The 18886-nt window shown below is 42.9% G+C and overlaps 3 protein-coding genes across 7 annotated transcripts; 1 reads left to right on the forward strand and 2 right to left on the reverse strand.

The window, feature by feature from the left end:
* The first annotated feature begins 1049 nt into the window (after window positions 1-1049).
* On the forward strand, window positions 1050-5383 carry LOC115675641 (zinc finger protein JACKDAW-like). Of its 5 annotated transcripts, none has more exons than XM_056313171.1 (4): window positions 1050-1468; window positions 1554-1953; window positions 2330-3266; window positions 5245-5383. In XM_056313171.1, exons 1-3 carry the CDS (start codon window positions 1336-1338, stop codon window positions 3261-3263), a joined length of 1467 nt encoding a protein of 488 aa, XP_056169146.1. In that variant the 5' UTR covers window positions 1050-1335; the 3' UTR covers window positions 3264-3266; window positions 5245-5383. The 5 variants fall into 5 exon arrangements, with proteins under 5 accessions (XP_056169146.1, XP_056169148.1, XP_056169149.1 ...); XM_056313173.1 differs by having other exon boundaries at window positions 2330-3262; XM_056313174.1 differs by lacking the exon at window positions 5245-5383 and adding an exon at window positions 4499-5167.
* On the reverse strand, window positions 5033-6343 carry LOC115675663 (fasciclin-like arabinogalactan protein 12). Its single transcript, XM_030598421.2, has one exon. It carries the CDS (start codon window positions 6017-6019, stop codon window positions 5246-5248), a length of 774 nt encoding a protein of 257 aa, XP_030454281.1. The 5' UTR covers window positions 6020-6343; the 3' UTR covers window positions 5033-5245.
* A 4184-nt stretch (window positions 6344-10527) lies between these two features.
* Window positions 10528-11534, reverse strand: LOC115674771 (fasciclin-like arabinogalactan protein 11). The gene has a single exon (XM_030597279.2). The coding sequence runs from the start codon at window positions 11366-11368 to the stop codon at window positions 10685-10687; it is 684 nt and encodes a 227-aa protein (XP_030453139.1). The 5' UTR covers window positions 11369-11534; the 3' UTR covers window positions 10528-10684.
* Between the last annotated feature and the right edge of the window lie 7352 nt (window positions 11535-18886).

Below are 18886 nucleotides of genomic sequence, written 5' to 3' on the forward strand. Positions count from 1 at the left end.
TCAAAATCAGGCATTCACGTGATGACATTTAACGTTTAAATCTTTTGAAAATGCGTAAATACAAGAACATGTAATCTTGTCCGTAGATTCTGTACATAAAATTAACTTCTATGATGACAAAACTTAATGTAAAAAAGTGATACCTTGCTTTAACTTGCCAAACCGAACGCACCCACCTATGCCTTGAGAAACAACTCCTCAAATTTTACAAAAACCATTTTCATAATGTAAGTTTTGAAATGTAAAGATGATATTTTGAGATGAAAAGTCAAGTTAATGATGATATCCGAAATTTTCTCGTCAATTATTGTAAAGGTTTTCTCAAGACTCGCTCGAGAATGAAAAGTCACACAAATTTTTCGAAATCCAAAGAGGACTGATACCTCGCACACGTGTTAACCATACTGGAGAAATGCAGGAAGGAGTACAAATCTCGAAGCAAGAGGGAATTTTTCTTTTGTTTTGTTTTTCTGGAGGAACGTGGCTGTGGCGGAGGAGGTCGTCGACGTGTCAAGGAGAGGTATCAGTCATCTCTTGTCTCTTTTATGTTTTCCAACTTTTTCTCTTTTTAATCTCTCTCAGTCCCACCCGACCGACCCGAGCCTGGTGGGGGCCCCTCTTTCTGTCCAGTCAAGCCTCACGGGACTACATAGAGGGAGGAGGGAGAGGGGAGAGACGGAGTATAATAAGGGAATCATGTTTTTACCTGATGAATAGTAGCTATGAAAGTCGAAAGTCGAAAGTCAGCTTTCTTTTCTATCTGGGTCTCACGGTTACGAAAGGGGATGAGGCTATTATCCTATCTTGCTCTTTCTTGCATACAAAGCAACAGACTACCCGCAGGGTTAATTCCATTCAAGACAGTAAGAGCTTTATGGTTTATAAAGAAATGAAAAATACAGAACCCGATGAAATGAAAATGTTACAGAGAAGAGAAGTATACGGAAGAAACGTATAGAGAGAGATGTGGAGGGGTGGTCCAGCTGAGTCTGTGGCTGACCGGCTAAGAGGAGTCGTGTAAGATAAGGAAGGAAGAGAGAGAGAGAGAGAGAGAGAGAGAGAGAGAGAGAGAGAGAGAGAATATTCTCCCTTTGTTTTCTTTGATCGAGTCCCCAGTTACACATATAGAGAGAGAGTGAGATAGATAATGCGGATTCAAGACTTTGTTCTTGAATCTATCAAGTTTAAAAATTTGCATCCGCTCAAGCTTTTGTAGTTGCTTTTGCTTAGATATTGGCAATCACTGTTTGAGCTTTTTTGCTTAGTCCATCTTCCTTTTTCAACCAAAGTTAGGAAACCTCCTCTTTCACTTTTCGCAACCTAACTTCTCAGCAAATGATGTCTGGAGATGGTCTCTCTCTTCCCACGACAATCAGGGGGTTTGTTCATCAAGAACCCAACTCACTCACAAACCCTAACCCTAGCTCAAACCACTGCAAGAAGAAGAGAAGCTTACCAGGAACACCAGGCAAGCATGTATAGTACAAGAAAGAATTACTTTATTTGACCTTTTGAAACTGTTGTTTACTGTGGAATCTATTGGATGCAACCAGACCCAGATGCTGAAGTCATTGCTCTATCGCCGAAATCCCTCATGGCGACCAACCGCTTCATCTGCGAGATATGCAATAAGGGCTTCCAGAGAGACCAGAATTTGCAGCTTCACAGGAGAGGTCACAATCTTCCCTGGAAGCTCAAGCAGAGGACAAACAAGGAGCTAATCAGAAGGAAAGTGTACATATGCCCGGAGGAGACATGCGTGCACCACGATCCGTCGAGAGCGCTCGGCGATCTGACCGGGATCAAGAAGCACTACAGCAGGAAGCACGGGGAGAAGAAGTGGAAGTGTGAGAAGTGCTCAAAGAAGTATGCGGTTCAGTCGGATTGGAAGGCTCATAGCAAGATTTGTGGGACTAGAGAGTATAAATGCGACTGCGGAACCCTCTTTTCGAGGTCCTTTCTTTTCTTTTCAATTTTTTCCTCTATACACCTTTCGGGTTCTCTATTTGAAATAATTGACATTCTTTCAATCGTACCCGGGAACCTGGCCATGACTCTGAAAAATAGATGACAGTTTGAACGCATTCAAGATTGATCTGAGGCCTATTTGCATAATTAAACGTGCGATCACTTCATTAGTGGATAGCTTTGTATGCATTTATGATCTATCCATGGCAAGAGAATGGTTTCTTGAAATTAGATTTACAGCAAAAAATGGCACCCAGTTTCGAGTGGGGTGATGTACAAACTTTGTTGTTCTTTCTCTTTTTTGGAAGTATACAGTTTGATGTGGATTCTTCCAATTTTTTTGTCTTGTCAATTCAAACAGGAAAGATAGCTTCATCACCCACAGAGCCTTTTGCGATGCTTTAACAGAAGAAGGCGCACGTTTTACTTCACTTGCAAATACTAATCTGAACTTCGGCAATGAGTTGATCAATGGGACCATGACCAACAACACTGCCAGTGCCAAAAACTCTCCAATTCCAATGCCGGATCAATTTGATGGCCAAAGGTCATCAAGCCAGGTTCAAATTTGGATGAACCATGTAGACCCCAATTTAAACCCTCTTGGCCTAATGGCAAGCAGCCGCGATTCATACTTAACCGCACCAGGTTCCGGGAGCTTATTGCCTGACTTGGTTCAAGCATCACAATTGCCCATTGGCATGCTCAAGAACTACTCAATACCAGCATCATTAGAAGCATCTCTGATAAAACAAGAAGAGAGCATCAAGACCAACATGTCAAATCAGGCGATTGGGACTCTGTACTCTAATAATCACCCTAGTCACCGAGCAAGCACAGGTCACATGTCAGCAACTGCTCTTCTGCAAAAAGCAGCCCAACTGGGATCAACCAGAAACAATAATTCAGCGTCATTTTTGGTCAATAACAATACTGTGTTTGGGTCAATGAGCTCATCATCTGCATCCTCATCATTATTCTCATCATCACTATCTACAGCTTCCGACTTCAACCCCTACACTCCACAAACCAGGAAGAGTTCTCGTATGTTGTTCAGGCAGTACCCATCAAGTAAAGTTGAGAACAGCATAGGCCAAACAGAGAGCCAGAAGCTCCATGCAAGCCCAGATGGAGTTGAGAACAGCTTGACCAGAGACTTTCTAGGAGTGGGGAGTGAAAACAGGCCGTTCTTGATACACCAAGAGCTCAGTAGGTTTTCTTCTTCGGTGGGTTCTTCCATGGAGGAAGCAGGTGAGCCAGCGGAATTCACGCGAGAGACGAGCTTGACCCATTAGTAGGTATTTGTCCTTTCTTGTTGTGACAATAGATAAAGTTTGCTCGTTGAAATTCAAAACAAACTCAAAATCGAAACCATCATCGGAGAAGCAAATTGTGTTTTTCTGGGAGTTGTGATTTCTGAAAGAGATCAGCCAAACTCATCGTTGCTGCGCAGAAGAGAGAAAGAGAGACATTGAATGTTGGAATCGACTAAACGAGAAGCTGACTTGGCTGGCTTATGAAACAGTGGGGCCCAAATCACTTATTATTTTCAGCAATAAAAATGCTAGATTTTCCAAGAGATTTTGTTAATTCTTTTAGCAAGTAACGTAACAAGTTTCATTTTGGTATTAAAACAATTATGACTCATGTTTTGGACGATAGACTTATGTAAGGCTTCGTTTGTTTCACAGAAAAATCACTGATTTGAAAATATTTACCAAAATATAATTACTTGTATCCCTTAAAATAATTAGTCTCATTATCAACAAGGATGCCTTCATTGAGAGAGAAAGAGGGGTGGTCGGGATGGATGGCGTGCAAGTGTGGGTGGTGGGTAGGCTGCTCTATTTGGGCAGAAAGAGAGAGTGAAGGATGTTTTCTTACAACTTACGACTTTCTTGTATGAATTGTGGAACTCTTTTCATATTTTTTAACCCGAAATATTCGAGATCTCTCATATTATTCAGATATTGACATGTTACATTGCTTATAAATTTTCATAAATTAATAAAATTTAAACTAAATTCTTCGTTTTGAAATATTGAAAGGATGGTCCTAAGTTCAAGTCGGAAGTAACTGATAAGTGCAGGCAAGAAGGCTGATATAATAGGGTACCCCTCCGGTTCGATTCCCATTACAACATAAACGTGTCTCGGCTTGATATATACATATATATATATAATTAAAATGCTCTTATTTTTCCCTCATGGTTCTTAGGTAATTTAGTAAATATCCATAATTACTTTAATCCTGCTAGTATTTGAGACGTCTCTTAGATTTACCCGACTAGTAGAATTAGAAACATGAACATGATAAATCATTTCTCTAACTACCCAAATGCTGTTGTCAAAACCTTAAGGTTACTTACACAATTTTGTGAACCCCTAAGCATAATCAATTGTAATCTACCACTTGCAGTAGCAAGATCATATAGTCTGGCTTCTCATTTTAGGGTTCTTGGATTATTAGATTTTTATGACATCGATCTTGATGTTTTTTTTTCAATACCTGCTATTTTGTCATTTCGTAGGTTTCCCAATTACAGATCTACAAGGTGTGAGCGGTGAATAAGTTCTTGTACTTACAAATTTGATGTGGTTTATTATTTGTTTGATGGGCAATATTTGTTTACTAAAACAATCCCAACTACTTTAGTGAGCTAGGATTCGGGATTTCATGTTGAAACTCGTAGTGGGTTCGAGACAGGTTCAAAATAACAACATATTTAATGTGACAAGTTCAACACAAGATTTACCCTCCCGAACCTGTCCCCCTTCCATTGAGCCTACTAAAGCTGGGTAGGCCTAAATTGACACATATCAATAGGACGTATGGTAAAGTCTGTTTGGTACAGTTTTCTTGCAGCAACTATAGCCGCGAAAGGGGATGTTGCGGAGTGCATCGTAGACAAACTTCCTAAATAAGAAGTTCCCTCGCCCAGCTATAAGGTTCTATAGTTTTAGAATATATTTGACTAAATACATAGATTATAGTATTTCAGATGCAGATATAATGCAATATGACTCTAAATATCCACATTTAGACCATATGGAAACTCGAAACAAGTTAAAAGAGAAGACTTTATTACATTCGAATCCAAAAACGATGGTCACAAATACCCAAAGGAAGAAACAAAAGGAGAGACGGAAAAAAAACAAACAAATCCAGTTTCAAGAGAGATATCGTCTCTCGACCCATATCAACACGTTGTGCACTGGGAAACCAAAAGGAGCTACTACCAATTTACTGAAAAAACCAGAAAATCGCCATTTTCAGATCACAAACCGAGCGAAGCGACGACACCGGCGACCCCAACACCGACGACTAGACGAAGGACGTCCCCAGTCTTCACCTTCCCGACTTCACTCGAGCCCGAGACGCCCAGCTCGACAGGCTTCTTCCTTGGCGGAGTTGGCGCCTGCGCATAGGTGCCGTCCACCGAGAAGATGCTGAGGGGGAGGAGCACCTTGTCCACCTGATACACCGCGAGCTTGCCGTCCGTGTACAGCGTCTTTGTCACCGAGGCCCCGTCGACCCCGGTGAAGACGCTGACTCGGTTGCCGTTCGTGGTGACGTTGAGCGGGAATTCTTTGCCGCCTGTGCCCCCGGCCTTGGTCATGAGAGGGTTGCTCACCGTCTGAAACTGGGACATGGACAGGTAGGTGGGCACCACGTGGAACTGCAGGAGCTGCACCTGTTGCTCGTTCGAGAGGGAGTTGAGGGTCCCGGCCTTGAGGGCCGAGAAGGCGGCATCGTCCGCCGCGAAGAAGGTGATGCCGTCATTGAGGTCGGAGAGCTGCGAGTTCACCTGATCAGACACGTGGGTGCTGCGGAGGAGCTTGACCAGGACAGTGAAGCCGCCCGCCTTCTCGAGGATCTTCAAGATGCTGGCTTGGGGGGGCGGCGGCGGGGGAGGGGAATCTGGCGGCGGGGACACAGGAGACGGCGTCGGCAACTCTGGCGGGGGTGCTGGGGAGGCTGCTGGCTGAGCTGAGGTTGGGGCTGTGCAGATGAGGAATAGGAGTGAGAGGACAATGAATTGGTGCTTCATTGTTGCTTTCGTTTGTTCTTCTAAGAATAAGACTTGCGAAGGCTTTGATGGTGTTTGAGCAAGTGTTTTTGGATTGGATTCGATGGTAAGGGAAGATGAGGGAGTGATCTATTTATTTTGAGAGGTGCGAATGGAGGGAGAGACATATGAACTGATGTGATGAGAGACAACTGAAATTAGGTACGAGGTAACCATTTTTTAGCTAGAGATTTTCGATGCTAATTTTGAGATATTTGGGGTTTAATTTGGCTGGAAGATAGATGAGATTTCCTTGTTGATGATGAGTGATGGTTTTTTGGCCCCGTTTTGGTGAAGTTGAGGATCGTTTGCTTATTGTTAGGGGAAAAAACAGAGGGTGCATTTCAAGTGGATGTTGAAATATATGTCCAGGACTGATGATCCAGAGTTAGGAAGTTTCAGAAAGTTAATGTTACGATTATGTTAATGAATGTCTCGGCAAGATTTGATTAACGATTGTCTTAACAATTGATTAAGGAAACTTTTTGATTTTCAATGCACTGACTGCTCTCGTGTTATATGCAGTATTTTATTAAAAATGAACTATTTCAAGTTAAATGTGCTTTCGACCAAAAATAAAAAGTTACATGTGCTTAACAAACGTGGTGAAGACACCGTTGACATGACCATAGAGGAAAAACCAGCTTCATAAGGTTTTTGGGTCATAATTTCATAAGGTTAAGCAACATCCCCATCAAATTTTTCTTCTAACATCCATAAATAGTTAAACATTCGTGCAAATATCTCTACGATTACAGATGAAAAAAATGAGGTTGTTCTCATATTTACATCATTTCTAATTTTACTCTTACATCAAATTTTACTTAACTCACACAAACGAACGATGAAAATGCGAAAGATTTCCTCGTTAAATCTTTTTTTCCTAAAAATCATTAACCAAAGAAAAAATAAATAAAAGATTCGAATTCAAAATATATGCTCCCATTTCATGGTAGGTAAATCTTTCGTTCCGAAAACATAAGCCATATGAAGACAGGCCAAAGAGGCATATATATATATATATATATATATATATCGGTTAAAATGAACGATTGAGAGTCAAATCATTTAATATCACGAGACGTCTCAATTTAATCACAAGAAATTTATGTGAGACTCATACAACTCATCTAAAATCATATGTTTCTTCGAACGGCTTGCTAATAATCTTGGATTCCAGATAAAAAAAAACGTCAACAAGATCATCCTTTGCACGGTGTGGTGATTTGAGAGATTACTGAGATCTATCACCACAAAATTGGAAGAAGTAAGATGCAGCAGCTATCATGTTAATGATTGCTTTGTGATCTCCGAGGTGGGCCCGACAGCAATCGACATTCGACACCTAATTGGATGGGATCCTCTCAACCTCGCAAGCTAATTGGGTGGGGTTTGCCCCTGGTCCGGGCCCCACCTCCATGAGCTAATTGGATGAGTGGATAATTTCCGGTTAAAGTTGACTTTGCATCTCGGTTGACAATTGCCTCCTTCATCATCTTGCTTCCTTCCTCAAGGAAGGCTCGGTTGACATTGCATCTCTTTGATTTTGTGTTTCACCCCTCACTTCGTGCACGAATCTCAACCATATCCCCTCTTTTTGTAGCATTTTTTGTCCATGGTTGATAGGTCGAATTTTCCAAACATGAAGTGGTTTTTAGCATAGTATGATGATGGGAAAGTTTCAAGAGTCATTCGCCCCTTTACAAAGCCAAATTTATTGGCTATGATGATATATTGGATGTCGAATGTTCCTTGAATTCATTGATTCATGATGGCATGTGGAAGAAGTTTCGGTTACCAGAATTAAGAAGCCAAAATATATAACGCAAAGATGACGGATACTATGAAGGGTCATAGAAGAGAGTCATGAATGTCTACGACAAGTATGTTATTCCATAACGGTGGCCTCATTAGCCTCAAACAAGGGACTGCCTTTTAAGCTCCAGACACTATGACTCTATTCCATAAATCTTTCTGATCTCGGAAATTTTTTAATCCACGGGATCCACAAAGGGGCAAGCGTGTTGATAGTCAAGAAACCGAGTATCAAGTAGTGCCATGCGGGCCACTACTGGAAGTCATTTCCGGCCATGAAAGGTTAAAGCTAGGTGATTGGCATAGCCTTGAGTAAGCCTTAGCCGCAAGAATTTCAAGAGTTTTTAAGTTCACAAAATGTTTTTGCTGGGTATCAAGAATAGGATATTGATCAATTCAAGTTGATTGAGCATACTCTTTAACTTCCTTAGGAGTATGTTGGATGAGTTTCCTTATGGAATAGATTGGTTAGAAAGATGTAGGTTTAGCAAAGGCTGAATACGGATTTACAAAAGGAAGGTGGGTGTTAGAGATCTTATCATCTTCATTAAAGCAGGAAACTTCATAAAGATAATTGAGCTTCAAAGCTTGGATCTGCTTTAAGAGTTTGAAGAATTAAGAGTTCGGAGGCATTTATGACAACAGGAATATTATATAAAGGGAAAATACCACTAAAAACCCAAAACTATGCCGCTTATGATAAATTTACCCTGAACTTTTTTTGTAACACGAAAAACCCCAAGTTATGCCACTTGTGACAAATTTACCTTGAACCTTTTCTTGTGACACGAAAAATCCTAAATTATGCAACTTATGACACATTTACCCCGCAATAATTTGGCCCATGAGCATTTTCGTCTTTTTCCTTTTTTTGTTTTCTTTTCTTTTCTTCTCTCTTCCCTCTACCGACCATGGTGGAGGCAAACTGGCAAGGCGGCCCTTGCCGGCGAGGGTCGCCCTTGCCCGCCCAGGCAAGGGCAGCCCTCACCCGACTCAGGCGAGGGCGATCCTCGCCCGCCCAGGCAAGGGCGACCCTCGCCCGATGCCGGCAAGGGTCGCCCTCGCCAGATCCGGCGAGGGTTACCCGAGCCGGCCCAAGCGAAGGCAGCCCTCACCTGACTCAGGCGAGGGCTGCCCTTGCCCAGCCAGGCAAGGGCGACTCTCGCCCGACGCCGGCGAGGGTCGCCCTCGCCAGATCCGACGAAGGCAGCCCTCGCCGGCTTCCCTCCACCATGGCCGGCAGAGGGAAGAGAGAAGAAAAAAAAAAGGAAAAAAAACAGAAAAATGAAAAAGACGAAAATGCCCATGGGGCCAAAATATTGTGGAGTAAATGTATCACAAGTGGCATAGTTTAAGGTTTTTCTTGTCACAAAAAAAGTTCGGGGTAAATTTGTCACAAGTGGCATAGTTTGGGATTTTTTTTGGTATTTTCCCTTATATAAAAGGTCTGTTTTTTATATTATGAATAGTTTCTTCCCGTCGGTATTGGTATATCCTAAGTATAGAATCATAATCATAGTATGATCTAATTAAATGGCTCTGATATCGTGAAGGGTCTTGGAAGAGAGTCATGAATGTCGGAGACATGTATGATATCTCACAACTATGACCACATTGGCCTCAAACAAGGGATTGCCTTTTAGTCTCGAGACACCATGGCTCTGTTCCACAAATCTTTCTAGTCTCATAAACTTTCTAATTCATAGGATCCACGGAGCGACAAATGGAAAGCATACTCATAACCAATTCATTGTATCAAGCTAACAATACCATTCCAAACATCAAATAACACCAGACTTTGACATAATCTACTGTACAGCAATGTGAATTCTTCACTCAAATCTGATGCAAGAGGTGAGGAGTACTCATATTGTACCCTTCTCCTGTTGCATCCATTTAGCTGTCAGATTAGCAGCATGACCTTGGAACTGGATCATCTGAGGTTAACCGACCTTAGCCGCGACAAGTGACAGGCCATGCGAACGACAATGGTGGTTGAGCGCCGCAGTGGCGACGAGCAATGAAGGCAGCAGTGAGCAAGCAGCGACGGAGGCAAAATCGAGGACAAGGCGGCTAGGGATAGAGAGAGGAGTTCAATTTAAATCTCTAAATCTAGGGACATCTTTGGTCACGTTGGGATGACTGCATTGCACTACAGTTACCCCTTAAATGCAAAGAATCTCTATCCATCTCAGAATCAGTATTGTTTGTTACCCCTTAAATGCAGAGAATCTCTATCCATCTCAAAAATAATATTGTTCAGTTCAGGGGTGTGCAAAATGGACCATCTAAACTGGAAACCGGCCGGTTTGGTCCGGTTCCCAGGAGTATCGATCTGGTTCCCAATTCCTAGAAGTGGAACCGGTGTCCAGGTGGTCCAGTCTGGTTTCCTGGTTCCAAGGGAGAAGCGGACCGGACCAACTACATATATTTTTTTTATTTCTTCAAAAAAATTAGTAAAATGTGAACTCAACCCTAAGTGAACTTCGTTGACATAAGTTCATTGAAAAAAATTAATAAAATGTGAACTAAACCCTAAGTGACCAGTTTCATTGGACCGGTCTCCGGTTCCCAAAATTGGGAACCTTGAACCAATCGCCCCTAGTTCTATTTAGTGTTCGGTCTTTGTAGATCATGGATTTCACGGAAAAAAATACCAGATCATATTGCAAGAATTATGAAGAACAATTTATCATCCAGCTCATATCTCTCATGGCAATTACATGATTTTATTTTGGAACAAGAAGCTCAGTTACACAAACTGAAAAAGGCGTGTCCATCTTGTCGCATAAAATCGGTCCTACCATGAACGGATTAAAATTTCACGCCACATTAAAAATCAAGAAGCAATAGCACAGCAGCTAATCCGACGGTCAGCGAAGTCTGGCCATCGACCATTTTCTTCAGCGTAGACGAGGTCGTCAAAGGGGCAGGCTGCTTCTTCTCAGGCTTCTCTGGCGCCGGTGCCGAAGGTGATGGAAAGATGATCGGAGGAAGAAGAACATGGTCGATCCGGTAAACTGCCAGCTGGTTATCTGAGTACAACGATTCGCCCACCGTCGCCTCATCGATGCCAGTGGACACCTTGAGCTCAGTGCCAGCGACAGTGATATTCAACGGGAATGCGCCATCATTATTACCGTCAGCCAGCGTCCTCAATGGGTTGCTCACGGTCTGAAACAAGGGCTTGGAGAGAAACTGCGGGATGACATGGAACTGGATCAGCTGCACTAGTTGCTTATCGCTGAGGCTGTTCAGAGACCCGGACTTGAGGATCGAGAAGGCAGGGTCGGGCGGGACTAAGATGGTGAGGCCGTCGTTCGAGTTCTGGAGCTGAGTGGCGATTTGGCCGGCCATGTGGGTGATCTTGAGCAGCCGGAGGAAATCCGTGAAGTTGCCAGCATCTTGGAGGATCTTGGTGAGGCTTGGAGGGCCTTGGGACGGCTGGGCCAAGGTTTTGGGGATGATGAGGAAGAGCACAAGTGGAAATACAACAATGTTGTTTATAATGTTCATGTCTTTTTTCTTCCCTTTGTCTTGTCTTATTTTATGCGGGCCTTCTGTTTCCTTTTCGATTCGTGCTAAAGAAGAATCGAAAGTGGCGCTTGGAGAAACAAACGTTTGAAGACTGATGCATGGGAGGGAAGATCCGCAATGCAATTTATGCTGAAGCAGCAACTGGCGCTCTTGTGCAGTTGTGGATACCATTTAGGTGAGGGGCCATTTCAGCTTGAAAATGAATCTGGGATTGCTCAAGGAATCATTATCTTGAGTCGGGCTCAACACCAGATGAATGTTGCCACCTCACCACTGAGCGACATAAGCTGACTTTTGCAATGAAGTCGACGCACAAAAGCTTGTTGGGATCAGCCGACGAGGCGCAATCCGGATTAGTTGGTGATTGGTGATTCCCCATCTGTGGTGGGAGCATTTGCACCCTCCGGATATCAAGATCCAAGTTGCTAATCAAGATGTAATTATGCATCATGCATGTGTTTAGGATCACAAGCGACGAGGTACCTGAAAATTGACAGACCAGCATCGCGTTAAAGGATAAGCAAGTTTTTGAGTTGGATTTTTTATCCCATCTGCCGAAATTTGGCTTCGACCGAAACTGAAAATCCAGCAAGTACTCCATTCGGCAGAAATAACAACGTTTGTGCTTTGTCCAGGAAACTTAGGGGAAATGGGAGGAGTGAAAAGCCCTATTTGTTTCGCGGAAAGTTTTTTCCAGCATTTCGATAGCTTAGGAAAATGAATCAATTGAAGATATTTTCCTAGTCAATAAAAAATATTTGCTTAAATTCAGAAAAATGATTTCTTCTTTAAAAAATATGACTAGACATCAACACTTAAACCATAAACTCTACACTTTGACACAGGAATTTTTATGCTTGTTCCCAAGCCGTTGGCAACGGACTCGGGTCTAGAAGTCGAGACCGGGCCCACCGAGGTCCATCGAGGCTAAGCCTGGGACTATTTAGGCCTAGCCTAGGAACCTAATGCCTGTGCCCGGGTCCTCATGCTAGAAATTGGGTCCCCAAGGCCCGAGCCCTGGTCCACCGACGCTAGGCCAAAGACCCCATTATCAATGCTTGAGTCCCTAGTGCCCACGCTCGATGGACTCGGGCGTCAGGGACCTATGGGCATAGGCACCATGGGCCTAAGCTCAACCTCAATGGACCTAAGCCCAGGTGCCAGGTCCCGAGCCCGACCTCGATTAGATTCAAGCATGGACACCAGGGTCCCAAGCCTCAGCATCAATGGAGTGAGGCTCGAGTGCAAGGAATCCATGCATGGGCACTGGGGTCTTGAGCCCGGGATCGAGGTTGAGCTTAGGCCCATGGTGCCTATGCCCATGACTAGGTCCCTGACGCCCGAGTCCATCGATTAGATTCAAGCATGGACACCAGGGTCCCAAGCCTCAGCATCAATGGAGTGAGGCTCGAGTGTAGGGAATCCATGCACGGGCACTGGGGTCTTGAGCCCGGGTGCCGGGGATTCAGGTACAAGTACCGCATCCCCGACCCAACCTCGATTGACATGGGCCTGGCCTCTATGGATCCGGACTCGGGCACAGAGGACCTGGACCTAGTTATTAGGGACCCGGGCACGAGCATTGGGTCTTAAGCCTAGCCACGATGGACCAGGGGCTCGAGTGTCAAGGACCCGAGCATGGACACCGAGGACCCGAGCTAGGGCACTAGGGTCCACCCTCGATGGACTTGGACTGAACCTCTATGGACCCGAGCCGGGGTGCTAAGGAGCCGGGCACGGACACCAAGTTCTCGAGCCCAATTCTGTGGACTTGGGACCCAGATGCCTGTGCTCGTGTCCCCGGCACTCAGGCCAGGGTCCATCGAGTCTGAATCTGGGACCCAATGCTCATGCACGGTTCCCCACCTCCTGTGCGCAAATTATTAGCACTCGAATAATATATATCTATTTAGGAAAATCAAAAAAGAATTTCATTTTCCAAACGATGAAAAATATTTTTTGGTTCTTTTTAAGATTTCAAACAAACATAGCCAAAATTTTAGAATTTTTTGCGTATATGGAGAAGAGGCAAAATTAAATTACATTTTTCACTTTCTTTCTTCACCTCCCGCTCTGCCAAATTTTGAGGAAGTTACGTTGGTTGGAACCGTTGGTTCTGAACACTTCTTATATGCTAATAGCTCGAGTATAGAACGCCCCCAGGAATGACATAGTTACATTACATTGCGGAATTTTCAGTTTATGAATTGAAGATCTTATATATTCAAATCTCTCTAGCTGCGCAAATAGTTCTAGCTCATTTACCGGTTTTTGGGCTTTGAGGTGTTCAATGAACCATTAAGGGTGCGTTTGGTAACCATTCTATTCCCGAAAACAATCTCAGAAATAATTTTTTTTTTTATTCCATTCTCAGAAACAATTTTTAAGCATTAGAAAGCGTTTGGTAACTGCCCAAAATTTCTATTCCTGGAATAGAAAAAGAACAGAAATGCGTTTGGTAACTACACAAAATTTCTTTTTATTAATAATATTTTGATAATATTTTGAATTTTTTAATATTTCTTTCTCTCTTTTTTTTCTTTTTTACTTCATCTCCTTCCTTGGCCCATGGCCAGATCGCCGGCGCCGGCGACCGGCCACAAGCCAGGGCCGATGAGGGCGTCGCGGCCCTAGCCGGGCACCCTCGCCGGCGAGGGAGAGGGCTGGACCCTCGCGGCCTGGGCGAGGGCGAGGGCGAGGGCTGGACCCTCGCAGCCTGGGCGAGGGCCGCCCTCGTCGGATCTAGTGAGGGTGGCAGTGAGGGCGTCGCGGCCCTCGTCGGCCACCGACCACATGCCAGGAAGAAGAAGAAGAAAAAAAAAAATTTCCATTTATGATTCTTGTTCCCAGAATCAAGAATCAACTTTTTTTTTATTCTTGATTCTGTTCCAAAACTGATTATGGTAATAAATTTGTGTCTGAGAACAAAAAATTTAGCAAATAGATTTCTGTTCTTTTTTTGTTCCCAGGAACAAAAAAATAAAATCAGGCATTGTTTGGCCGATTACCAAACAGGCCCTAAGTTGCTAGGTTTCTCAGCTTGTGTTCTTGCATTATCTAAGCTATCCAAAAAAAATAAGAAGAAAAGAATTCGGAGATTTTTTTTGTCAAAAGAAAATTTCATTCATTTCCAAAAAGATACGTGAGAGGTACCTCGCAATTCAAGAACACTGCAAAACCGGAGGAAAACCTAGAAAGCTTCGAAACAAAACAAGTTCTAGATATCTAGATGGATCATCAAAGCATGGTTAGTAGGGGTAAGCACGCTCGTGCTACAAGAACAGATATCCACACAATCGGCGGCCGATCACCGAATCTCGCGTCATTGGTGATGAGCACACACCGGCATCTCCCTCTCTCACTACGGCTTTGCCATTCAGTGGCAAACGCCTAGATTCGGCATTTCCAACACTATTACCGTTCGGGAGAAAACAAGTTAAACGAGCATGAATCCGATGCATGTGGGAGCAATCCCTTCAGCAAGTAAGAGACGCCAGAGTCCCTGCGATCGCCATCGAAGCTACACTCGTACACAAACGAAACCCAGGGGAATTGAAAGCATATACACCAAAACTCTCCGATCTAACCAGATCGGGAGAGGAAAGCTCCCCTTGTTGTCCTCCTTTCCTATCTGAAGATTTCCTTCACAGAACGGAGGCTGAAGGAGTTACTATTGGATCTACTTGAAAGCCCATTTTTCACTTGGACTCTAGCTATGTTTCTGACCATCGAAGGGTCGGAAACAAAGAGGATTACTCCACGCTAGTTGTTGGGCTTGCACTTTGAGCCTGTAAACGAATGAACAGCCCATTTTGTTTTGTACAGAAGATTGTCTGGACAGCAGTTGGGTGACTCGAGCTGAACATTATTAAATCGTACTAAAGTTCATATTATATATATTTAGCTGACGTTTGCATAGTAAAGCTGTCCGTGAACGATTAATTTGTATAAAAAGAGTGAGAATTGCATCAAAAGTTTCGAACTTTACGTGCGGAGCAAGTCCTTAATAATGTGAGTCGTAAAACTTTTCATTGGTACGATCGAGTCGTAAACCTATTGCTTGAAAATAGTGCGATTAAGTCCTAAACTAATACTGGGAAATGCAGTTCAAGGTTGTTGCGTAGACAATTTTCGAGTACTAAGAAGACGAATTTTGGTACCATTAATCGACAGGACATGTTCGCATTTTTTGAAAACGGTTTGAGGCTTGAATACGCTGATTAAAAAGTGTAGAACTTAATTGATTCCATACATATGATTTAGGACTTCCAATATGCTTTGAAAAAATCGTATGCGGGTGGAAGGAGCTATCTACGACCCTACACAAACAAAAACAAAACATTGGAATGTGTTACCCAACCCTCTCTCCTGTGTATAATGCAAGATTTAGTGAAAACTAGTTTACAAAATAATTTGACAGATTTTTATTAGGCGTTGAATATGATCGGCCCTTTTTTAAAGTTGTCGGGATTTAATCTCTCCGATTACCAATTTCGAAAATTAATTCTTAGCGCGCCTAACATTGCACTTGATCAATCGCCTTCTTAATTGACACACCCCGGACCTCAGGATGTCCTTAAAAGGCTCACTCTCGATCATCTTCCGAATTTCAGGATCATCGGGATGTTAAACTGCTAGAGGGTAGTCGGTTTCTCTAGGAAAGAAAAAGAATATAGAGAGAATTGGGGGTGCGAGGTATACGGGCACCAGCACGTTAAAATAACGAACGCATTCGTCAGTCCCACTCTACAGGATGAGGACAGGCAAGCGAGACCTATTATGTATTCACATGCAACGACCCTTTTTTTTAACGACACACCTCACGAGCAAACCAAGACACGGTCGTCACGAATTTCAACATCAATGTTGACATCAATGTAGTGTCTCTAGGTGAAAAATGCCAGACATGTGGCATCAAACTCAGGATTGACTTTGGCTCAAGGAAATTTTGGAAAATTTTAGATTCACATTATTCTAGATATAGATTAGATAGATGTGAACACTTGACTCTTCAAAAGCGAGGGTCTTTGTCATGTAAGGCCCAGAATCCGCAAAGGAGGACCACTTGGAACGATTGCTGGCTGGTCCCCCGCAGAGCAGGGCCTTGGGGTCAAACCGACGAGTGCAGATTAGCTATTGATGTTCTGTCATTCGTTCATGAAATTCAAGCCAGAATTTAGAAATGATGCTCTCGATTGTGGGGGTTCATGCGTTATTAATTTTAAGCTTTTCGGCTAGATTTTTGTAACATGATATCGGAACTAGGTTTTTGCTTCGGTTGATTTCGAATGCGTGTCTTGGCCCGTTGGCCGAATCCCCACCGCCTGTCATACTCGATCCGTCTTGTGCGTGAAAGGAAGGGTTATTGGTTTAAATTCTTTCTATCGGACTTTCCAACACACGCGATGGGATGAGTAAAATCATCATTGGCCTTTTTGGACAAAGGATACGTGGAGAAGGAATGAGGTTGAGGAATACGATATAGCCCCCACCTCGAAGCATTGATAAAGTGAGAGCGTCGCGTGACGATGTTGATGATGCTGATGACGAGGGAAAAAGCCGCGGACCACTCGAAATTATACTCATCGCGATATATTTACCATGAATTTTTTATTATGACATTAAAAAATTCCAAATAATCCCCACTATGATACATATACTCTAAACATTTTCATGTGACATAACAGATCCCGAACTCGTGCTTATGTAACACATTTGATTAGATGATCTTTCAGCAAAAACAATATCGTTTGCTTTATGGCGTCTATATAAGCAAATATGGTGGTCATTACTTATTAATCCGTATTCCACTTTGGCAAAACCCCCCATCTTTCTCTCTCCTTTACGTTTCATCAAACGATTCACATAGATACAAATTTGAGATTTTCGATGTCGTAGAAAAAAAACCAAAGGATAAATTTGTTATACCGAGTATAGTTTGAGATTTTTTTGCGGCTTTTTCCTTTAATAATTACTATTTTTTTTAATCGGGGTAGGAATTTGATTAGAGAGGCAGGTGGTGGAGGCACCAGTACCGGCAATTGTCGGTGACGGGACGTGGAGTTGGTCGCTAAATTTCACCGCCAACAACCCACTGCTGACTGCCCCTCTCCCGCGCCATGCACGACAAAACATTTGATTTGATCCGCGTCCCCATTACAATTGACGAAATGCTCGTATCGTAACCACGCGCACGGGGGTGAGCGCGTCCCCTCCACGCGCCATCCCATAGATTTTTTTTGGGGTGCATGGATTTGTTTTTCGTCAAAAATCTCAAGGCTCGTTTAATATTTATTAACCTTTTTTAATTTTCGGCAAGACTATGATCCGCTTTTCTCCAGAAATTTCCATGCTTTTTTCAAATTCCATTTGTACATTACGAGATCGGGATTTGAATTTTTTTTAATTTTGCTCTCCAAATATTTAAAATTGAATATACACTTTGAGATATTTAAACCCGCGCAGTTTCGTTCCATTATTCACGAACAAGCATTAACCTGCGGATCCACGGCAACTCTCTTGACTCCGAATACTCTAACGTTGTAATTTGTGGTCACGGGATTGAGTCCATATAAATATGCTACGAAAACTAAGACCGCCACAAGGTAGTTGTCGATAAGATAAAATTTTAGATGCTTACTTAGTCTTTCGATAATTATATGCCACGTCACTTTCCTTTCGATCTAGTAAACTAGTCGTAATGTATTATTATTATTATTATTTTGTGGTATGTAGCTAACAGTGCGCTGTAAATTGAGCCACTATAATTATTTGGGACAAATTACAGGGTAAACTGTAAATCAGGAAAATTACCAAAAAAGTTTTCAATCTATTGCAATTATATCAATTCAATCATAAACTTTTTTTTTTGCGAATTGAATCATAAATCTTTTGCATTCGTGCCAATTCAGTTCAAATGGCTAATTTTGACATGAAATTGCTGACATAGATGCTGACCGTCCTACGTGGCGTGACTGACGCTAATGTGGACATTTTTAATAATAGTTTAACATTTTTCTAATTTTTTTATTTATTCTTTTGCTCTTTTCTTTCGATTTTGTTTCTTCTTCCCATCCTTTCTCCTTCAGCTGGCCACTGAACCTCGGTAGTCACCCAGAGGCAAGAGCCAGCAAAGTACCTCGCCCTCTCTAGGCGAGCCCTCGCCGGTGAGACTCGACCTTGCCCAGCGATAGCGAGTTCGGCCTCACCATGGTTGGGTGAGCCCTCACCAAATATAGCAAGGCCGACCTCGCCGTCGTTGAATGAGGTTGAGCCTCGCCAGGGGTGGGTGAGGCTTGACCTCGCCATGGCATGGTTGCAAGCCCTTGCCACGGAAGAAGAAGGAAGGGAAGAAGAAAAAAGAAAGAGAAAGAAAAGAAAAAAAACAAATAAATTTTGAAAAAAATATTAAAATATCCACGTCAGCGCTAATCGCGCAACATAAAACAGCTAGCGTCTACGTTAGTAATTTTCTGCCAAAATTGGACATATGGACTC

Source organism: Syzygium oleosum, unplaced genomic scaffold, assembly GCF_021117445.2.
Source record: "Syzygium oleosum isolate NSW1041296 unplaced genomic scaffold, Sole_v2.1 Sole_v2.07, whole genome shotgun sequence".
NCBI classification, from domain to species: domain Eukaryota; kingdom Viridiplantae; phylum Streptophyta; class Magnoliopsida; order Myrtales; family Myrtaceae; genus Syzygium; species Syzygium oleosum.